General features: G+C 59.8%; 1 protein-coding gene across 1 annotated transcript in view; it reads right to left on the minus strand.

Moving 5' to 3' along the window:
- The window catches only part of IL16 (interleukin 16), an 85,169-nt gene that overhangs the window by 2,764 nt on the left and 62,071 nt on the right, over positions 1-20,334 (minus strand). Inside the window, 5 exon segments of the mRNA XM_080651478.1 lie at positions 512-677; positions 2,415-3,450; positions 5,257-5,416; positions 12,165-12,568; positions 14,418-14,505. Of these exon segments, the coding sequence (XP_080507604.1) occupies positions 512-677; positions 2,415-3,450; positions 5,257-5,416; positions 12,165-12,568; positions 14,418-14,505 (1,854 nt within the window).

Genomic DNA, 20,334 nt, shown 5'->3' on the forward strand with positions numbered 1-20,334 from the left:
CCCTGGGTGCCAGCACCGGCCCCAGCCTCCCAGGGGTCCCCCAGGTGCAGAGGCCCCGGGGTTCCTGACCTGGGATGCAGCTCTCACCCCGGCTGGAGGGTCCCCCCCTCTGCGGCCACTGGTGATCAGAAAGCGCGTGGGAAGCGGGACTTTCAGGGGCTGAAGCGCGCGCCCGGCTGGGCGGCCCTGGGAGGCCCCTCGGGGTGCAGGGGAGGCCCCGTGGGAGCTCAAGACGCGCAGAGGGGCGGCCCTGGGACAGGAAGTGGCCGCCGCCGAGCAGGAGCAGGCTCTGCAGCCTGTGAGCCCCGCCTCTGCTCAGGGATCAAGTCAAGAGAACAAGCCAGAGACTGAGCTTTGCATGAGCTGCACCCCAAGTCCAACCCTCCCCCGTGGAGGCCTCGCTGCGGCCCGGGACACGGTCCCTCCCCACGGGCGCTCAGCTGCCTCCCCGGGGGCCTCAGAGGGGACGCGCTGTCCCCCCGAGGCTGCGTCCCAGACGTGAGAACCCCACCTTCAGCGTGGCCGCATCCAGCTCCTTCACCTCCTCGATGAACTTCCTCAGCTCCTCCGCGCTGAGCAGGGACAGGACCGACTGGCTGGGCGCGGGCGCAGGGGTGCAGGCCTCGGCCTCCGCGGGCTCCCCGAGGCCCTCCGTGTACTCCCTCAGCTCCGAGAGGCTGCACGGGGAGCAGCGGCGGGGTCAGGGGCTGCCCCCCAGGCCAGGCCGGGTGCTGAGCGCTGTGCCTGTGCGCGTCCTGTTGCCATGGCAACAAGCCTGCGGGGGCCCCTCAGACACCTCCTCCACGTTGGCGAGGTGGGGGCTCAGGGAGGGCAGGCGACTTGTGGGCCCACAGCTGTACCAGGTGAGGTCCACCCCGGCCCCGCCCGAGCCGGCCATTGGGAGGTCAGCACACTCGCTACAGGGGGTGCCCCCAGCTGGCCATCAGGGGTGGGCTCACTCCCTACAGGGAGTGCCCCCAGCTGGCCATCAGGGGTCGGCTCACTCCCTACAGGGGGTGCCCCCAGCTGGCCATCAGGGGTGGCTCACTCCCTACAGGGGGTGTCCCCAGCTGACCATCAGGGATCGGCTCACTCCCTACAGGGGGTGCCCCCAGCTGACCATCAGGGATCGGCTCACTCCCTACAGGGGGTGCCCCCAGCTGACCATCAGGGATCGGCTCACTCCCTACAGGGGGTGCCCCCAGCTGACCATCAGGGATCAGCTCACTCTCTACAGGGAGTGCCCCCAGCTGGCCATCAGGGATCACTCACTACAGGGGGTGCCCCCCAGCTGGCCATCAGGGGTCACTCACTACAGGGGGTGCCCCCAGCTGGCCATCAGGGGTTAGCTCACTCCCTACAGGGGGTGCCCCCCAGCTGGCCATCAGGGGTCACTCACTACAGGGGGTGCCCCCAGCTGGCCATCAGGGGTTGGCTCACTCCCTACAGGGGGTGCCCCTGAGCCAGCAGACAGCTCACCTTTTCTGTGGGACTCACGTGGGTCTCTAGCGATTTTTTGTAGGTTCGCTCTGTTTTGCGTGAAGCTGGTTTTAGTCATGGGGGATCACGCCCTGTGATTGGCAGGACTGTGGGGGGCCCGTCCCGGGCCCTGGTTTGCAAGGTGTCCAGGCCAGGCTGGGGCGGGTCTAGTCCCCCCAGGGTTGGCCCTGCACACAGCGCTGTCTGCAGAGGCTGGGCCTGAAGGACGTTGGGGAACGCAGGAGTCCCCACTGAGGAGGGAGGAGTGAATGGGGGTGCCCAGGGCATTGCTGGGGCTGCCTAACTCTGGGGCACATGTCACCACTTCCTCATGTGACCGGGGAGGAATTGGGGAGCCCGGGAGGAACCTTCGTGAGGCCAGTGAGGGCGGGGCCGGGGTCATGACCTCCTGAACAGGGAAGGAGCCCATGTGCAGGGGCAGCAGGAACCCCAAGGGGGCACCCTGACACCGCGTGGGCGTCCTGGGCAGGAGAGGGATGTGTGTGTCCCTGAGGGGGGTGTCCGAGCTCGCCTCCACCCCTCCCAGCCCAGTGCTGGGCAACGCGGGCAGGAAGGCTGAGCTGCCCCTCCCTCTCACACGCACACACACGTGTGTGCACATATATGTAACACACGTATGCAAAGCGCGCACATGAACACATGTGTGGACACACGCACACCGATACATGCATATGTGTATACATGCATGCACATACATGTACACGCATACATGTTTGTGCATGAACACACGTACATGTATACACGTCAGCGTGTGCGCACATGCACACATGTACACGCATACTGTGTGTGCATACACACCCACGCGTGCACACAAAGCACTCGTGCACACATACATGCACACACATGCAGCCATGCGCACGAACAAGAGGAGGAGGGCAGCCTGCCCTGTGGGGAGCTGGGTGGGGCGCCCTTACTTGAGGGAGAACCCCGAGTCGGTGCTGCTGGCGGCCGGGTCCGGGCCGGGCGACGAAGCTGCCGACCCCCCGTCCCGGGGGTTGCGGGGGGCCTGCCCGCAGGAGAGCGAGGCGGAGGCCGGGAGGCACAGCAGGGAGCGCATGACGGCGGAGGACACGCGGCTGCTGAGGGAGTAGAGCGGGCAGGCCCCGTCCTCCGCCGGCGGCACGTCCAGGGAGCGCGTGCGGGTCAGCGGGAAGCTGCGGGCCCGCTGGCTGGGCGCCTTGAGCACCGAGCCCGGGGGCCCCGCCGTCCGCGCGGGCGGCAGCCTCGGCAGGGGGTCCGGGGCGGGGGCGTCCTCTCTGGGCGGCGGCCCCGGGGGAGGGGTCCCTGGTGCACCCCCATCGCCGGCCTCCGTGGCCGCGTGGGGACCAGGGGGCGGCTGCTCCGCGGTGGGGGGCGCCCCTCGCCCCCAGAGGCCAGGACCCTGACCTTGCTTCCCGGGAGGCTCCGGGGCCTCGGCCCAGGAGCGGGGGGGCTGCAGGCTGGGCCTCAGGGCTGCTTTGGGGGGCAGCGGGGAGGAGCCGAAGGTCTCAAAGGAGCTGATTTTCTGGCGGATGGAGCCCGAGGCCCGGGCGTGCGGCCCCGGGGGCGACCTGGGGGCGGGCGAGGGCTTCATGGGGGCGCCGGCGGGCGGTTCCCTGGGGTCCGGGCCGCGGGGCCGCAGCCCCTTCAGGCTCTGGCGGAACCAGGCCGGCTTGGGGGCCACGGGGGGGCCCTTCTTCACGGCGCCGCTGTCTGCGGGCATGTACCCTTTGGGGGGCCCGTTGCTGGCGTCTAGCTTCCGGGGGGCCCCCTCGGCGGGGCCCTGCGTCCCGGCCTCGGCGAGGCTGGCCGGCTGGAGGCTGTGGCTGTGGCTCTCGCTCATGATGGGGCTGAACAGGCTCCGGATGCAGCCGGAGATCCGCACCCACGGGTCCTCCGCGCCCTCGGGGCCGCCGTCCACGCGCGCCTGCCTCTGCAGCGCGGGGGGCCTCGCGGGGGACGGCGCGGTCACTGCGGACAGAAACGGGCCGGGTTTGCGTGGCACCTGCCGAGTGGCCCTCCTGAGGCCTGGTTCCCGGGGGAAGGGCTGCGGAGGAGGGGGGACCCTGTGGGTAGGAGCTGCGGGGGGGGGGGCAGCACGCAGGAGGCGCGCCCCCGCGTAGGGACCAGCGCTCAGAGGGCAGGGGCCCTGTGGAGGCCTCGCTAGTCAGGGCGTGACCCCCTGGTCCTGCCTCCCGCCCAGGCCACGCCCCCATCTTGCTGGTTCTAAGGCACCAGGTCTGCACGCGTGTGGGGAACACACTCCCTGACCTGCGTGCCCGCCCGGCCTGTGCCCTGGACGCACAGCCACCCGGGAGGGTGTGTCTGCAGCTTCTCCTGGGCCTCCGTCCTGTTAGCCACGTGCTCGCCGGCCTTCCTCCCCTCGCAACCCAGACCACCCACGCAGACACCCAGACCACCCATGCAGACACCCACGCAGACACCCCGGATCACCCAGCAGACACCTCTGCATCACCCATGCAGACACCCCGGATCACCCACGCAGACACCCCAGATCACCCACGCAGACACCCCGGATCACCCACGCAGACACCCCGGATCACCCACGCAGACACCCCAGCATCACCCACACAGGCACCCCAGCATCACCCACGCAGACACCCCAGATCACCCACGCAGACACCCCGGATCACCCACGCAGACACCCCAGATCACCCACGCAGACACCCGGATCACCCACACAGACACCCGGATCACCCACGCAGACACCCCAGATCACCCACGCAGACACCCGGATCACCCAGCAGACACCCCAGATCACCCAACAGACACCCCAGATCACCCAGCAGACACCCCAGATCACCCACGCAGACACCCCAGCATCACCCAGCAGACACCCCAGCATCACCCACACAGACACCCCGGATCACCCACGCAGACACCCCGGATCACCCACAAAGACACCCCGGTTCACCCACACAGACACCCCAGATCACCCACGCAGACACCCCAGATCACCCACAAAGACACCCCGGTTCACCCACGCAGACACCCCAGATCACCCACGCAGACACCCCAGATCACCCACAAAGACACCCCAGATCACCCACACAGACACCCCAGATCACCCACGCAGACACCCCAGATCACCCACGCAGACACCCCGGATCACCCACGCAGACACCCCGGATCACCCACGCAGACACCCCAGCATCACCCACGCAGACACCCCGGATCACCCACAAAGACACCCCAGATCACCCACACAGACACCCCAGATCACCCACACAGACACCCCATATCACCCACACAGACACCCCAGATCACCCACGCAGACACCCCGGATCACCCACACAGACACCCCGGATCACCCACGCAGACACCCCGGTTCACACACACAGACACCCCGGATCACCCACGCAGACACCCCGGTTCACACACGCAGACACCCCGGATCACCACACAGACACCCCGGATCACCCACACAGACACCCGGATCACCCACACAGACACCCCAGCATCACCCACGCAGACACCCCGGATCACCCACACAGACACCCCAGCATCACCCACGCAGACACCCCGGATCACCCACACAGACACCCGGATCACCCACACAGACACCCCGGATCACTCATGCCGACAGGAGGCTCCCACTTAGACGGCACCCACGTTCCCGCTGCCTCCACACCATGGCTCTGGACCCCACCAGCCCGCCTTCCGCCATCCGGGCTGCAGGTCGTGGGGCCCCAGGTCAGACCCGCGTCCCACCTCCGTGGCCTGGAACAGGCCTGGGCCGGGGGCTCACCATCCTACCTGGGCTGCCGCTTCGGCTCCCCGGCTCGGCCGCCTCGGGGGACGCCGGCTGCAGGCCGCCCTCGGGTCCCGGGCAGCAGGCGAGGGCAGGGGGCACTCGGGCCGCCGTGACTTCCTGCGGTGGCAGCGGTGGCAGCAGCGGCAGCAGCGGGCTGGCTTCCTGTGGCGTAAACAGGAAGCGAGACTGTGTCAAAACGGCGGCCTCCGTGTGAGCCAGGCCGGTGCTGGGGGGCAGGAGGCCCAGGTGGGCCTGAGCGGGGGTCCCAGCCCCGGCGGGAACAGGGTCCGGGTGCTGTGGGGCACCGGTCCTCCCGCCTCATCCCTGCGGGCATCACGAATTCCGCCTCTGTTGTATCGGGGTGTTTTATGTTTTTTTTATAGAAAACAAAGGTAGTATTTTTAAAAATATATTTTATTGCTTTTTTACAGAGAGGAAGGGAGAGGAGAGAGAGTTAGAAACATCAATGAGAGAGAAACATCCATCAGCTGCCTCCTGCACGCCCTCCTACTGGGGATGTGCCTGCAACCAAGGTCCATGCCCTTGACCGGAATCGAACCCGGGACCCTTCAGTCCGCAGGCCCACGCTCTATCCACTGAGCCACACTGGTCAGGGCAAAGGTAGTACTTTTTAACTTAGAAAAAAAATGCCCTATTTTTAAAAATATTTTTATTGATTCCAGAGAGGAAGGGAGAGGGAGAGAGAGAGAAACATCAATGATGAGAGAGAATCATGGATCGGCTGCCTCCTGCACACCCCCCACGGGGGATCGAGCCCGAAACCCGGGCATGTGCCCTTGACCTGAATCGAACCCGGGACCCTTCGGTCCACAGGTCGGCGCTCTATCCACTGAGCAACACCGGCCAGGGCATGAGGTTGTTGCTTTGATCCTTGGGATTCGTGTCAGCACAGAATCCCTGAGGAGGCAAATAGGTTCATTCCTTTTATCTGTGGTTTCCGGCATTCGCGTCCTTTAGACCAGCGATGACTGCTGTCCTTCAACATTTGGAAAGAGTCATGTTCTCTTGCCCTAACCGGTATGGCTCAATGGATAGAGCGTCAGCCTGCAGACTGAAGGGTCCTGGGTTCGATTCCAGTCAAGGGCATGTACCTTGGTTGCGGGCACATCCCCAGTAGCGGGTGTGCAGGAGGCAGCTGATCGATGTTTCTCTCTCATCGATGTTTCTGACTCTCTCTCCCTCTCCCTTCCTCTCTGTAAAAAATCAATAAAATACATTTTTTGAAAAAGGAAGAGTCATGTTCTCATAGACAGAGTCATGAGCTAGCAGCTTGCGCATGTGTCTCTCTTGGTAAATGAGAAGGTTTCCTCTGGCCATGGCCGGTGTTGCTCAGTGGGTAGAGCGTCGGCCCGTGGACTGAAGGGTCCCAGGTTCGATTCCCAGTCAGGGCACAGGCCCGGGTTGTGGGCTCGATCCCCAGTCGGGAGCGTGCAGGAGGCAGCCGATCCATGATTCTCTCTCATCATTGATGTTTCTCTCTCTCTCCTCCCTTCTTCTCTGAAATCAATAAAAAAATACATTTTTAAAAAAAGAAGGGTTAGTCTGCGTGTTAGGTGAGCAATCTAACCTTTATCAGTATTTGCATGGCAGAGCTGCAGGGATGATGTGTGGGGTAGGGGGACAGGAGGCGGGGGACAGGCGATGTATTGTTGTTGGTGTGACCTCTTGGGTGAGGGCAGCTGGATGTTTTTGGGGGGTGCTGTCCTCAATGTGTCGCTGTCTGTGCGCAGAGGGGATGTGGGGCTGTGTCAGCTCCTGCAGGAATGATGGACATCACAGACTTGGTGGAAGTGCAAGTCCCACTCTAGTTAACTCCGTGGCTGGGGGGACAGTTAACTCCGTGGCTGGGGGGACAGTTAACTCCGTGGCTGGGGGAAGGCAGGCTGTGGGCCCTGCCAGCAGTCTCCTGCTGCTCTTGGTGGGAGAACTGAGCGGAGGGTGTTTTTGTTCTGAGTCAGCTCTTAGCGCTGCGTGCCAGGCAGCATGGCATGGAGGGTGCCAGGCCACGTGTGATTATCGGGGCCGTGGCTCCCAGGCCCTGGGCGTGGGCGAGGATAACGTGATGCGTGGATGGGTCACTAAGTCCATCGGTGTAGACAGAACCGGCGTGCACGGCGTCTCATAAGGGTAGTTTGTTAGAGGGCGTCGCCCTGCGGTGTTCTGTGGGAGACCTTAGCCGCATGGTTTTCTAGTGGCAGGAACGGGACCAGCGATGGGCTTCTGCACGCGCTCCGTGGCCACACGGGAGGCCGCGGGGCGCCTCTGCCCTGAGTCCCCTGTGCCTGGTGAGAGCAGGAGGGCTTCCCGGCCGTGGGCGGTGCTGATGGGTGCTGGGCGGGCGGCGGGTCCCAGAGCCTGTAGGTGTCAGAGGCGGGTTCGGGGGGGCAGAAGGGGGCTGACCCCAGCGTGGAGAGCGGAAGTCAGGGTGGCATTGTCCTGCCCCTCCTCCGTGAGCGACGATGAGCGGAATCGGCGGTGACTTAGACGGGGCGGGACACAGATCGGAGCGGTGGGTGGTGCAAGTCGGGCGTTTGTAGCAGAACTGGCACAGGATGTAAGTCAGGGCCTCTGCCCTCCAGCAGGCGTCCACGGGCGAGGCCACGCTGTCAGGATTCCACGGCGGGGAGGGTACGCGGGCAGCACCGTCAGTGTTTGCCTGGTTGGGATCACGTTGGGACCGTGTGTGACACAGACCGATGGCTGGCAGCGACGTCAGGTAGGAGTGCAGGACGGCAGTGTAGTGTGTAGGGCAAGCACGTCAAATTGCAGCCCGTGGGCCGCACGCGGCCACCATGAATGTTTTTGCGGCCCAGCCAATAGAACGGTATGTAAGAGACATTTTAATAAAAATCTCGTAACTTAAATTTTTACAGTATCCTGTTTTACATAACTAGAAGCCCAGTGCACGAATTCGTGCACAGGTGGGGTCCAGCTGGCCAGCCCTAATTGGGGCCGATTGGGCCGGCAGGGGGGAGGGGCCATGGGCAGTTGGCCAGCCGGCCCCATCCCCTGGTCAAACTCCCAGTCAAACTCTCGGTCGAGGGGAAAATTTGCATATTAGCCTTTTATTATACAGGATCCTAATATGCAAATCGTCTGAACGGTGGAACAACCTGTCGCTATGACACACACTGACCACCAGGGGGCAGAGGCTCAACACGGGAGCTGCCCCTTGGTGGTCAGTGTGCTCCCACAGGGGGAGCGCCACTCAGCCAGAAAGCCAGGCTCACAGCTGGCGAGCCCAGCGCCAATGGCGGGAGCCTCTCCCGCCTCTGCTGCAGGTGGGTGGTATGGAGCCAGGGGTCTCAGACTGCAAGAGGGATGTCTGACTGCCGGCTTAGGCCCAATCCCCGCAGGCCAGGCCAAGGGACCCCACCTGTGCACAAATCCGTGCACCGGGCCTCTAGTTATGAATAACGAGCTACAACATTCGCTAATGACTGATGACTGTCATCGAGTTGCATTCATGTCCCTCATGCGCCTTACGCTCAGGTGCACCATTTCTCCCCACTGATACTGGCAGTGAATGTTCTAGCAGCCGATGGCCATGTCCTTAGTCTCGGACTGACCGGCTTGGTGTGTGCAACAGGAAATATCTTGCTTTCGGAGAATGAGAAAAATGGGTTTATTTGCGTGACACATATTCATTTGTGCAGTTATTCAGGGTCTGGTGAGTTAACGTTCAAGAAAAAATACTGATTTTTATGAAAATGTTCTATTCCCTTATGTGAATGAAGACTCATTTATCTCAGCCCTTTGTAGTCAGCATGTCTCTATCGAAACAAACCTACGTTTCTATGAAAACAGAAGCTTTTGTCTTTTTGCAGCCACATCCACGTAAACCTTGTTTATCCGGCCCGTGTTAGCCTTTGAGTGTGACACGCTTGGTTTAGCGGGTGCGGTGGGGATGCTTGGGGTAACAAGAGGAGAGCAGGGTGTAGGCCGCACAAAAGAAGCATCAGAGGATCTAAAGAAACGTATGGGGAACATGTTCACGCAACGGGGTGACACCCACACTTCCTGTGTCCTTCCTGACTGTGACCACAGGTACAGAGGCTGGTCGGGCAGGAATAAATGCCGGCATTTTCATTGCATTCACGGCACGGACAGCGGTTCGCCAAACCGTAAGGTTTGAAGTGTGAAAATTCAGTAGGACCCCGTCTGCACCTGCTCCTGTGCCTGCCACCCCCCTGCCCAGACTCTTCCCATCCCCCCTCCATCACGTTAGGGGAGAGGTCGGAGGCCGGCTCAGTAGTGACGTGTGCCCTGACGGGAGGAAGGACACGTGGTGAGGAGCAAGGAGCCCGTGTCTAGGAAATGCGGGGTCCAGCAGCAGGCAAATCAGAACTGGGGGCTGGCTGTGAGGTTCCCTTGACTGGGAATCAGCGGGCAAAGGTATGATAGCTTACTAGAGGCCCGGTGCATGAAATTCGTACATGGCGGGGGTGGGGGAGTGCTCAGCCCAGCCTGCACCCTCTCCAATCCAGGACCCCTCGGACATCCCGCTCTCAATCCAGGACCGCTGGCTCCTAACCGCTCGCCTGACTGCCTGCCTGATTGCCCCTAACCACCTCTGCCTGCTGGCCTGATCACCCCCTAACGGTCCTGCCCTGCCAGCCTGATCGCCCCCTAACTGCCCTACCCTGCCGGCCTGATCTCCCCTAACTCCCCTCCCCTGCTGGCCCGATCACCCCTAACTCCCCTCCCCTGCCAGCCTGATCTCCCCTAACTGCTCTCCCCTGCCGGCCTGATCGCCCCTAACTGCCCTCCCCTGCTGGCCTGATCACCCCTAACTGCCCTCCCCTGCTGGCCTGATCTCCCCTAACTCCCCTCCCCTGCTGGCCTGATCACCCCTAACTCCCCTCCCCTGCCAGCCTGATCTCCCCTAACTGCTCTCCCCTGCCGGCCTGATCGCCCCTAACTGCTCTCCCCTGCCGGCCTGATCTCCCCTAACTGCTCTCCCCTGCTGGCCTGATCACCCCTAACTGCCCTCCCCTGCTGGCCTGATTGTCCCTAATGGCCCTCCCCTGCCGACCTGATCACCCCTAACCGCCTCTGCCTCGGCCCCTGCCACCGTGGCTTTGTCCGGAAAGATGTCCGGTCTAACTAGCATATTACCCTTTTATTAGTATAGATGGATGTCAAGAATCCCGAGGTACTAAAGGGTGGACCCCTACGTGGTGAGAACCTGGGAGCCATCTCATCTCTCTCACCTGCCTCTCCCATGGCTCCCCCATTTCTCTCTTCTCTTTTTCTCTCTCGCTGTCCCCTCCCTCCTCTCCTCCTGGGATCTCTCTCTCTCTCTGTACTCCTATCCCCTCCATCTCTTCCCCTCTCTCTCCTATCCCTCTCCCTGTCTCCTCCTGTCTGCCCCTGGGTCTCCTGCTCTGTCCTCCTACACCCTATATCGCTCTTCCTCTCTACCATCCTATCCCTCTCCCTGTCCCCTCCTCTCTCCCCCGTCATCTCGCTCCCTGCCAACATACACACCACATCACCACTCTCTCTCTCCTCCTGTCTATTTATTCCATCATCTCTTCCTCTTCCCTTCTCTTCCTCCTCACCCTCTCTGACCCTCTCTCCCTCTCACCAAGGAAAGAGGACAAGATAATAAAGCAGGAGTAGAGGCAGGAGAGAGGCGGTGTTGTGTAGGGTGCATGAGGACAGAGAGAGGTCACAGGGGTGAGGGGAGGGGATCCTGAGAGATGGGGAGAGGGGGAGACAGAGGCCATGGATAGAAGAGAGAGGAGGAGGGAGAGGGCACATGAGCAAGAGCGGTCACAGGTAGGAGGCTATGTGAGGGGGGAGCTGACCACAGAGGGGGAGGAGTGGGAGGAGGAAGGAGGACGAGATAGTGAATCCACAGGAGAGGAGGGGACAGGGAGAGACGGGAGGAGCCTGACACCTAAGGTGGTCCCTGGGGCACCTGGCTTCCTGTCTAAGCCAGCGCAGGTGAGCTCGGGTAGGCTAGGATGAAATCGGGTGAACTGGGTGGGTGAGGGTGGGTGAGGGTTAACTGGGTGAGCTGGGTGGGTGAGAGTGAACTGGGTAAGCTCGGGTGGGTGAGAGTGAACTGGGTGGGCTCGGGTGGGTGAGAGTGAAGTAGGTGGGCTCGGGTGGGTGAGAGTGAACTGGGTGAGCTCGGGTGGGTGAGAGTAACTGGGTGAGCTCAGGTGGGTGAGAGTGAACTGGGTGAGCTCGGGTGGGTGAGAGTAACTGGGTGGGCTCGGGTGGGTGAGAGTGAACTGGGTGGGCTCGGGTGGGTGAGAGTAACTGGGTGGGCTCGGGTGGGTGAGAGTGAACTGGGTGGGCTCGGGTGGGTGAGAGTAACTGGGTGGGCTCGGGTGGGTGAGAGTGAACTGGGTGGGCTCGGGTGGGTGAGAGTAACTGGGTGGGCTCGGGTGGGTGAGAGTAACTGGGTGGGTGAGGGTGGGTGAGAGTGAACTGGGTGGGTGAGGGTGGGTGAGAGTGAACTGGGTGGGCTCGGGTGGGTGAGAGTAACTGGGTGGGTGAGGGTGGATGAGAGTGAACTGGGTGAGCTCAGGTGGGTTTGCGTGGGCTTGAGTGACCTCAGGTGACCTTGGGTGAGCTCAGGTGCACCCAGCTCTGTGGAGCTGCTGTACCCCCGTGGCCCCATGCTCACCCATCAGCCCTCACCTCACGCTGCCGTCTTCCCAAGCCCCTCAAACTCAGGGAGCTCTGGGCTCCCCCAAACCTACTTGGCAATAGGGGCCAGTGTCTCGCCATCACGTGTCAGGTCTGCAGGAGAAGCAGCCTCAGCCACGTGTCCCTGAGGAGGCTGTCCCAGCAGGAGGAGGGCCGAGTGCCCGCGGGGCCTGCCGCCTCCTGCTGGGGCAGCGCGTGGGGCCACAGACCAGGGGCCACTCACCGGGGTGGGGGCGGCCGCGTGCTCAGAGCTGGGGCCCGGGCCGGGCGGCGGGTCGCTGTCGCCCTTGAAGTATTTCCTGGGCGGAGGCTTGGGCTTGGAGGACGCGGGCTTCCTCACGAAGATCTCGAAGGACTTCTTCATCCTCAGGGGCGGGTGGCCCCCCCGCGCCTCCGGCAGGGGCGGGCTCTCCTGGGGGGACCCCCGGGGGCTGTCCGCGCTGCCCCCCAGGTCCCAGGGCGGCGGGGCCCCTCGGCGGGGGCTGCCCCCGGGGGACCCCGACATGCAGCTGCTGTCGCTGCGGGAGCGCGCCATGGCCTTCGGGGCGCGGCGCTGGGGAGGCGCCGAACTCTTGCCCTGCTCCCGCTCCGGCCGCCCGTGCCCGCTGCTCTCCCGCCGCTTGGTGCCTGCGAGGGGGAGGCCGAGCTTAGCGAGCGGGCAGCTGGCAGCCCGCCCCGGGGCCAGCACCCCACCCCATGGCCAGCACCCCTGCAGGGCCAACACCCTGCCCTCCAGCCATCACCCCACCCCATGGCCAGCACCCACACCATGGCCAGCACCCTTTCCCCCCACAGCCAGCACCCCTCCCCCCATGGCCAGCACCCCTGCGCGGCCAGCACCCCTTCAGGGCCAGCACCCCACCCCGCGGCCAGCATCCCTGCAGGGCCAGCACCCCACCCCCCAGCGGCCAGCACCCCATCCCGCAGCCAGCACCCCACCCCGGGGCCATCACCCCACTCCATAGCCAGCACCCCTGCAGGGCCAGCACCCCACCCCGGGGCCATCACCCCACCCCATGGCCAGCACCCACCCCTGCAGGGCCAGCACCCTTTCCCCCCACAGCCAGCACCCCTCCCCCCATTGCCAGCACCCCTGCGTGGCCAGCACCCCTGCAGGGCCAGCACCCCACCCCGCGGCCAGCATCCCTGCAGGGCCAGCACCCCACCCCCCAGCGGCTAGCACCCCGTCCCGCACCCAGCACCCCACCCCGGGGCCATCACCTTGCCCGGCGGCCAGCACCCCGCCCTGCAGCCAGCACCCACATCCGTGGTCAGCACCCCGCCCGCGGCCAGCTTCTGGGAGCTCACTGGGATTGGAGCCGGCAGCCTGGGGCTCGGTGCACCGTGAGCTCTGGGGTCCAGGCTGGGCACACCAACCCCCTTTCTCACGGGAGGGCACTGAGACACCCGCCAGCGTGACCCCCAGGAGGCCGGGTCCTCGCTGTGTGGGCCTGAGGGCACCTTCGCCCAAGAGCCGGCCCAGCAACAGCAACTGAGGCTGGAGCGGGGGGGAGGGGGGGCCTTCACTGTGGCCCCAGGGCCGGGCCACGCGTGTGATTCACTCCCGGTGACTGTACAGGCGCCACATTGAGCCAGCAGCCTGCCGCGTGCCAACCTGTCCCCAGGCCCACTCCCCACAATGCCCGTCTTATTCCCCCGGGCGCGGGGGGGTTCATTTCTTTGTTTAAAAAAATATATTTCTTTTTTTTTTATTATTGATCTCAGAGAGGAAGGGAGAGGGAGAGAGAGAGAGAAACATCCATGATGAGAGAGAATCATGGATCGGCTGCCTCCTGCACGCCCCCCACTGGGGACCGAGCCCAAAACCCGGGCATGTGCCCTTGGCCGGAATTGAACCTGGGACCCTTCAGTCCGCAGGCCGACGCTCTATCCATGGAGCCACACCAACCAGGGCAATTTCTAACTCAGAGCTTTCTAAGAAGACAGAGACCTTTCAATAAAAGCCCCTCGCCCTAGCCGGTGTTGCTCCGTGGATAGAGCGTCAGCCTGTGGACTGAAGGGTCCCGGGTTCAATTCCGGCCAAGGGCACAGGCCCGGGTTTCGGGCTCGGTCCCCAGTGGGGGGCCTGCAGGAGGCAGCTGATCCATGATTCTCTCTCATCATGGATGTTTCTCTCTCTCTCTCCCTCTCCCTTCCTCTCTGAAATCAATAAAAATACACACTGAGTGGCCAGATGATGATGATCTCTGAACGCATAGTCATCCAGCCACTCAGTGTATATCCTATATAATAGAAGGCTAATATGCACATTGTCCCCTCAACCAGGCGTTCGACCAGCAGGCAGGCCAGCCAACTGCCCATGTCCCCTCCCCCTGGCCAGGCTGGCGGGACCCCACCCTTGCACGAATTCATGCACCGGGCCTCTAATATATATATATATGTACACACACTGAGTGGCCAGGTTATCGTGCGTCCAGAGATCATCATCATCTGGCCGCTCCGTGTACTTTCTTACCTTCCAGGCTCCACTGGGGCCTCTCCTTCCCGAACCGGAGGCCCTCGGCACTCTGGGCCACGGCGGCTTTGAGCTGCTGCTCCGAGACCTAAGGAAACGCCACTCGCTCACTCGCTCACGTGAACCGCAGGAGCCTGCGCCCCACTCCCGGCCGGTCCCACCCCCCCCTTCCCCTACCCCCGGCCCTGGTTCCCCTCTCTCCTGCCTCCCACACTGCAGATGGCCGGGGAGCTGGCGAGTCCCATTCCCTGACGCTCCTGGGCAGCGGGGTCCCCGGCAATCGTCCAGGCAAAGTCCACGCCTACCCAGTGGGGCCCGCCGGGGCTCTGCCTCCCTGCCCGCCACCAACTCCAGGCCACGCGACACCTCCCCGCTCCCTGGGGTCTTGTCCCTTCTCCCCATCGCACCCGAGAGCGTGAACTCTTGCCCCACGCACCTCTATCACCCTCCCCTCAACTCCTGCTTAAGAATGACAGCCGTGGCCCTGGCCGGTGTGGCTCAGTGGGTAGAGTGTCGGCCTGCGGACGGAAGGGTCCCGAGTTCGATTCCCGGTCAGGGCACATGCCTGGGTTGTGGGCTCGATCCCCAGTAGGGGGCGTGCAGGAGGCAGCCGATCCGTGATTCTCTCTCATCATGGATGTTTCTCTCTCCCTCTCCCTTCCTCTCTGAAATCAATACAAATATATTTAAGAAATAAACTATAGCCCTGACCAGTTTGGCTCAGTGGATAGAGCCTCGGCCTGCAGACTGAAGGGTCCCGGGTTCGATTCGGTCAAGGGCATGTACCTTGGTTGCGGGCACATCCCCAGTGGGGAGTGTGCAGGAGGCAGCTGATCGATGTTTCTCTCTCATCGATGTTTCTAACTCTCTCCCTCTCTGTAAAATATCAATAAAATATATAAAAAATAAAGTATTCTAAAATTTATGTTAAAAAAATAGTGCTGTGTACACACAATGAAATTTTAAAAAATATTTATTGATGTCAGAGAGGAAGGGAGAGGGAGGGAGAATCATGGATCAGCTGCCTCCTTCACGCCCCACACTGGAGATGGAGCCCACAACCTGGGCATGTGCCCTTGACCAGGAATCAAACCCAGGACCCTTCAGTCCGCAGGCCGTCGCTCTACCCACTGAGCCGCACCGGCCACGGCCGCATAATGAATTCTTTTTTTTTTTTTTTAAATATATTTTATTGATTTTTTTACAGAGAGGAAAGGAGAGGGATAGAGAGTTAGAAACATCGATGAGAGAGAAACATCGATCAGCTGCCTCCTGCACACCCCCCACTGGGGATGTGCCCGCAACCAAGTTACGTGCCCTTGACCGGAATCGAACCCGGGACCTTTCAGTCCGCAGGCCGACGCTCTATCCATTGAGCCAAACCGGTTTCGGCAATGAATTCTTATTCCGCTCTAAACAGGAAGGGGATTCTGACCCCTGCGACAGCATGGATGACCCTAAGGACACGTGAAGTGACAATCACGCAGCCACGGAAGCACGAACTCTGTGACGCCACGTCTGGGAGTCACATCACGTGTCTAACCTTGAGCACAGCCAGCCGCTGCCGGGCCCCAGGGGCGGGGGAGGGCGTGGGTATGGGCACAGTGTCACTTCTGCGAGGTGAGCATTCCCGCAGGAGGCGATGCTTGCACAGGCCGTGTACTTCATACCCCGGAACTAAACACTTAAAAAGGGCCAACAAGCCCTGGCCGGTGTGGCTCAGTGGATAGAGCGCCGGCCTGCTGACGGAGGGTCCCAGGTTTGATTCCCATCAAGGGCACATGCCCGGGTTGTGGGCTCGATCCCCAGTGGGGGGCCTGCAGGAGGCAGCCAATCCATGATTCTCTCTCATCATGGATGTTTCTCTCTCTCTCTCCCTCTCCCTTCCCCTCTGAAATCAATACAAACATATTTTTTTAAATGGCCAACAGGATAAAGTTGATGTGAAAAATACATCAGCGGAAGTGCTGGGCGCAAAGCCTGGCCTTGGTAACCTATCAGAACAAGAGACGCCCCTCGCCTGGGAGGTGGGCGCCGCCCGCCCCTTCACACCGTCCAAGGTCAGCCAAGGTCAGCCAAGGTCAGCGGCCCAGCTGGCCCGGCTGGGAGTCGCAGCCACGCTCGCTGAGTCCCGTCCCTGCCCCGCTGCCCCAGCTGGCCTGTCCTTGATGGGCAGGCGCCCCTACCTGAGCCACGGGGGGCTGACTCCCCGCTCCTCCGCTGCCTGCGTGTGCCCCTCACCTCACAGCCAAGGTCACAGCATCAGCCCGGCCCTGCCCCTTCCCCAGGCCATGCACAGGGCTCCAGAGTGGGGAGCGTGGGGGGACAGCGCCCACACACCTAGACGCTGTTTACCCCTGGAAATGTGGGCCCCCCTCCCTGCACTCTCACCCCCACCTCGAGGGTTTGGACTGAATACGCAGGGGTGTTGGCGTTGTGAGCGCTGGCTTGCGGGGCAGGCCCGGCTTCCCACATCCTCCTCCTCCTCCTCCTCCTCCTCGCTGAGCCCACCTCCTCACTGGGAGATGGAGGGAGGTCACACGGACTCCGTGGGGTCATGCCTTGGCCAACACGCCCGGCCCACACTGAGTCCTCCATACATGGGGATGTGATTCTCACAGATTCCCCAGGGACCTCATCCACCCCGCAGCTGCCACGCCCAAGTCCACCTCCAGCCTGGACCACACTCACCAGCCACCATCAGCCCAGGCTCCTTCATCTCCCTGTGTCCCACCAGAGACTGTCTCTTCCCTCCCAAGCCTGCTCCCCGCTTTTGTTTTTAATTTAAAAAAATTTTTTTATTGATCTCAGACAGGAAGGGAGTGGAAGAGAGAGCATCATGGATCAGCTGCCTCCTGCACATCCCCACACTGCGGAATCGAGCCCACAACCCGGGCAAGTGCCCTGACGGGGAATCGAACCGTGACCTCCTGGTTCCTAGGTCAATGCTCAACCCCTGAGCCACGCCGGCCGGGCTCACCCTTATTCTTTAAATTTGCTTCTTCAAGTCTTTGTTTGGGGAGACTTATCTGAGCCCTGTCTCTGGTCTCCTATTTGGCTGACAGATAAACAGTATTTCTCTTACTTCACAGATAATTTCTTTTTAAAATATATATATATATTTTATTGATTTTTTACAGAGAGGAAGGGAGAGGGATAGAGAGTTAGAAACATTGATGAGAGAGAAACATCGATCAGCTGCCTCCTGCACACCTCCCACTGGGGATGTGCCCGCAACCAAGGTACATGCCCTTGACCGGAATCGAACCTGGGACCTTTCAGCCCACAGGCTGACGCTCTATCCACTGAGCCAAATCGGTCAGGGCACAGAGAATTTCTTTTACCAAACATCCAAGGAACAAACACCATCCTTCTCAAGCTAGTCCAAAAAGTTCAAGAGGAAGGAAGACTCCCAAGCTCATTTTAGGAGGCCAGCGTTATCCTGATTCCAAAACCAGATAAAGACGTGCCAGAGAAAGAGAATTACAGGCCCATCTCCCCGATAGAACATAGCTGCTAAAATCCTCAACAAAATATTAGCAAACCGGATCCATCAATACATGACAAAGATCATACACCACGACCACGTGGGACTTATTCCTGGGACACAAGAGTGGTTTGACATCTGCAGATCAATGAATGTGTCAATCAAAGACAGCATATAAACAAAATAAAGAAGGAAAGTCACATGATCATATCAATCGATGCAGAATAAGCATTAGATAAAGTACAACACCCATCTTACTTAATAATAGACAAAAATGTAAATTGACCTCCACTATGCCCACAGCCAATCAGGAGCGAGTATGCAAATTAACCCGACAAAGATGGTGGGTTAATTTGCATATGCAGGTGCAGAGTGGCTGGGAGGGGCAGGACGCCTGCTATGAGGGGTGGGGGGGTGGCGGAGGGAACTATAGGAGTGGTACTCTGGCCTGGAGCAAGGACTTGCAGGCTCCCGGGCGGCCGGGAGCAAAGCCAGGGTAAGAAAAGCCTATTCCTGCACAAATATTGTGCACCGGGCCTCTAGTCCTATATGATAAAAGCCTAATATGCTAAGTGTCCAATCATCTGGTTGTCTGTTCAACCAATCAAAGCGTAATATCCTAATGATATGCTAAGGCCACTCAACCGCTCGCTATGACGTGCACTGACCACCAGGGGACAGATTCTCTGACCAGTAGGTTAGCTTGCTGCTGGGGTCCAGCTGATCAGGACCTAGCAAGACGGGCCGGACATGCCCTAGAGCCCTTCTGCAGTCCCTCCCCAGTTGGCCAACCTCCTGCATCTCTCCCTGGCCCTGATTATGCACCAGTGGGGTCCCTTGGCCTGGCCTGCACGCTCTTGCAATCTGGGACCCCTCAGGGGATGTCAGAGAGCCGGTTTTGGCCCAGTCCCGCAGGCCAGGCCAAGGGACCCCACGGGTGCATGAATTCATGCTCCAGGCCTCTAGTTTTTTATAAAAACTCTCAGCAAAGTGGGAATAGAGGAAACACACCTCAACATAAGAAAGGCCATATATGACAAACCTACAGCCAACATCTTACTCAATGTGCAAAAACCAAAACCATTTCCCCTAAGTACAGGAACAAGACAGGATGTCCGCTTTCACCACTCTTGTTCAACATAGTACTCGATGTCTTAGCCACAGTGATTAGACAAAAAAGAAAAAACAAACTTATCCAAATTGGAAAGGAGAAAGTACTAGTAAAACTGTCATTATTCGCTGATGACATGACACTGTGGACAGAGAACCCTAAAGACTCCACCAAAGAACTACTAGAACTGATAAATTAATTCAGTAAAGTAGGAGGCTAGAAAATAAACACACAGAAGTCAGTTGCATTTTTATCCACCAATAATGAACTATCAGAAAGGGAAACTAAGAAAACAATTCCATTTACAATCACGCGCACACACACACACACACACACACACACACACAAAACACACACCCCGGAATAAATTGAACTGAGGATGCAAAAGACCTGTGTTCGGAAAATTATAAGACCCTGAAGAGCCCTGGCCGTGGCTCAGTGGATGGAGTGTCAGACTGCAGACTGAAGGGTCCCGGGTTCGATTCCAGTCAAGGGCATGTACCTTGGTTGCAGGCACATCCCCAGTAGGGGGCGTGCAGGAGGCAGCTGGTGGATGTTTCTCTCTCATTGATGTTTCTGACTCTCTATCCCTCTCCCTTCCTCTCTGTAAAAAATCAACAAAATATATATTTTTTAAAAATAAAAGACCCTGAAGAAAGAAGCCAAAGAAGATACAACCAAGTGGAAGGATATACCATGTTCATGGATGGGAAGTGTATACCATGTTCATGGATGGGAAGTGTATACCATGTTCATGGATGGGAAGTGTATACCATGTTCATGGATGGGAAGTGTATACCATGTTCATGGATGGGAAGAATTAACATCATTAAAATGTCCATACGACCCAAAGCAATCTATAGATTCAACGTAATTCCTATCAAGATACCAATGGCACACTTCACAGAACTAGAACAAATATTCCAAAACTTTACATGGAACCACAAAAGACCCCGAATAGCTACAGCGATCTTGAGAAAGAAGAACAAAGTTGGAGGGATCACGCTGCTTGATATCAGACTATACTACAAGGTTATAGTAACCACAACAGCCTGGTACTGGCATAAAAAAGACATATAGATCAATGGGACAGAATAAACCCACGCCTTTAGGTTCATTCATATTTAACCCAGGAGGCAAGAACATACAGTGGGGTAAAGACAGTCTATTTAATAAACCGTGTTGGGAAAATTAGGTATGTGCCAAAAAAAAAAAAAAATGAAACTAGACCACCTTCTTACACCACATAAAAGAATTGATTCAAAATGGATTAAAGACTCAAAACCATAAAAATCTTAAGAAAACAGAGGCAGTAAAAT

Source organism: Plecotus auritus (assembly GCF_963455305.1).
Source record: "Plecotus auritus genome assembly, chromosome: 15".
NCBI classification, from domain to species: Eukaryota; Metazoa; Chordata; class Mammalia; order Chiroptera; family Vespertilionidae; genus Plecotus; species Plecotus auritus.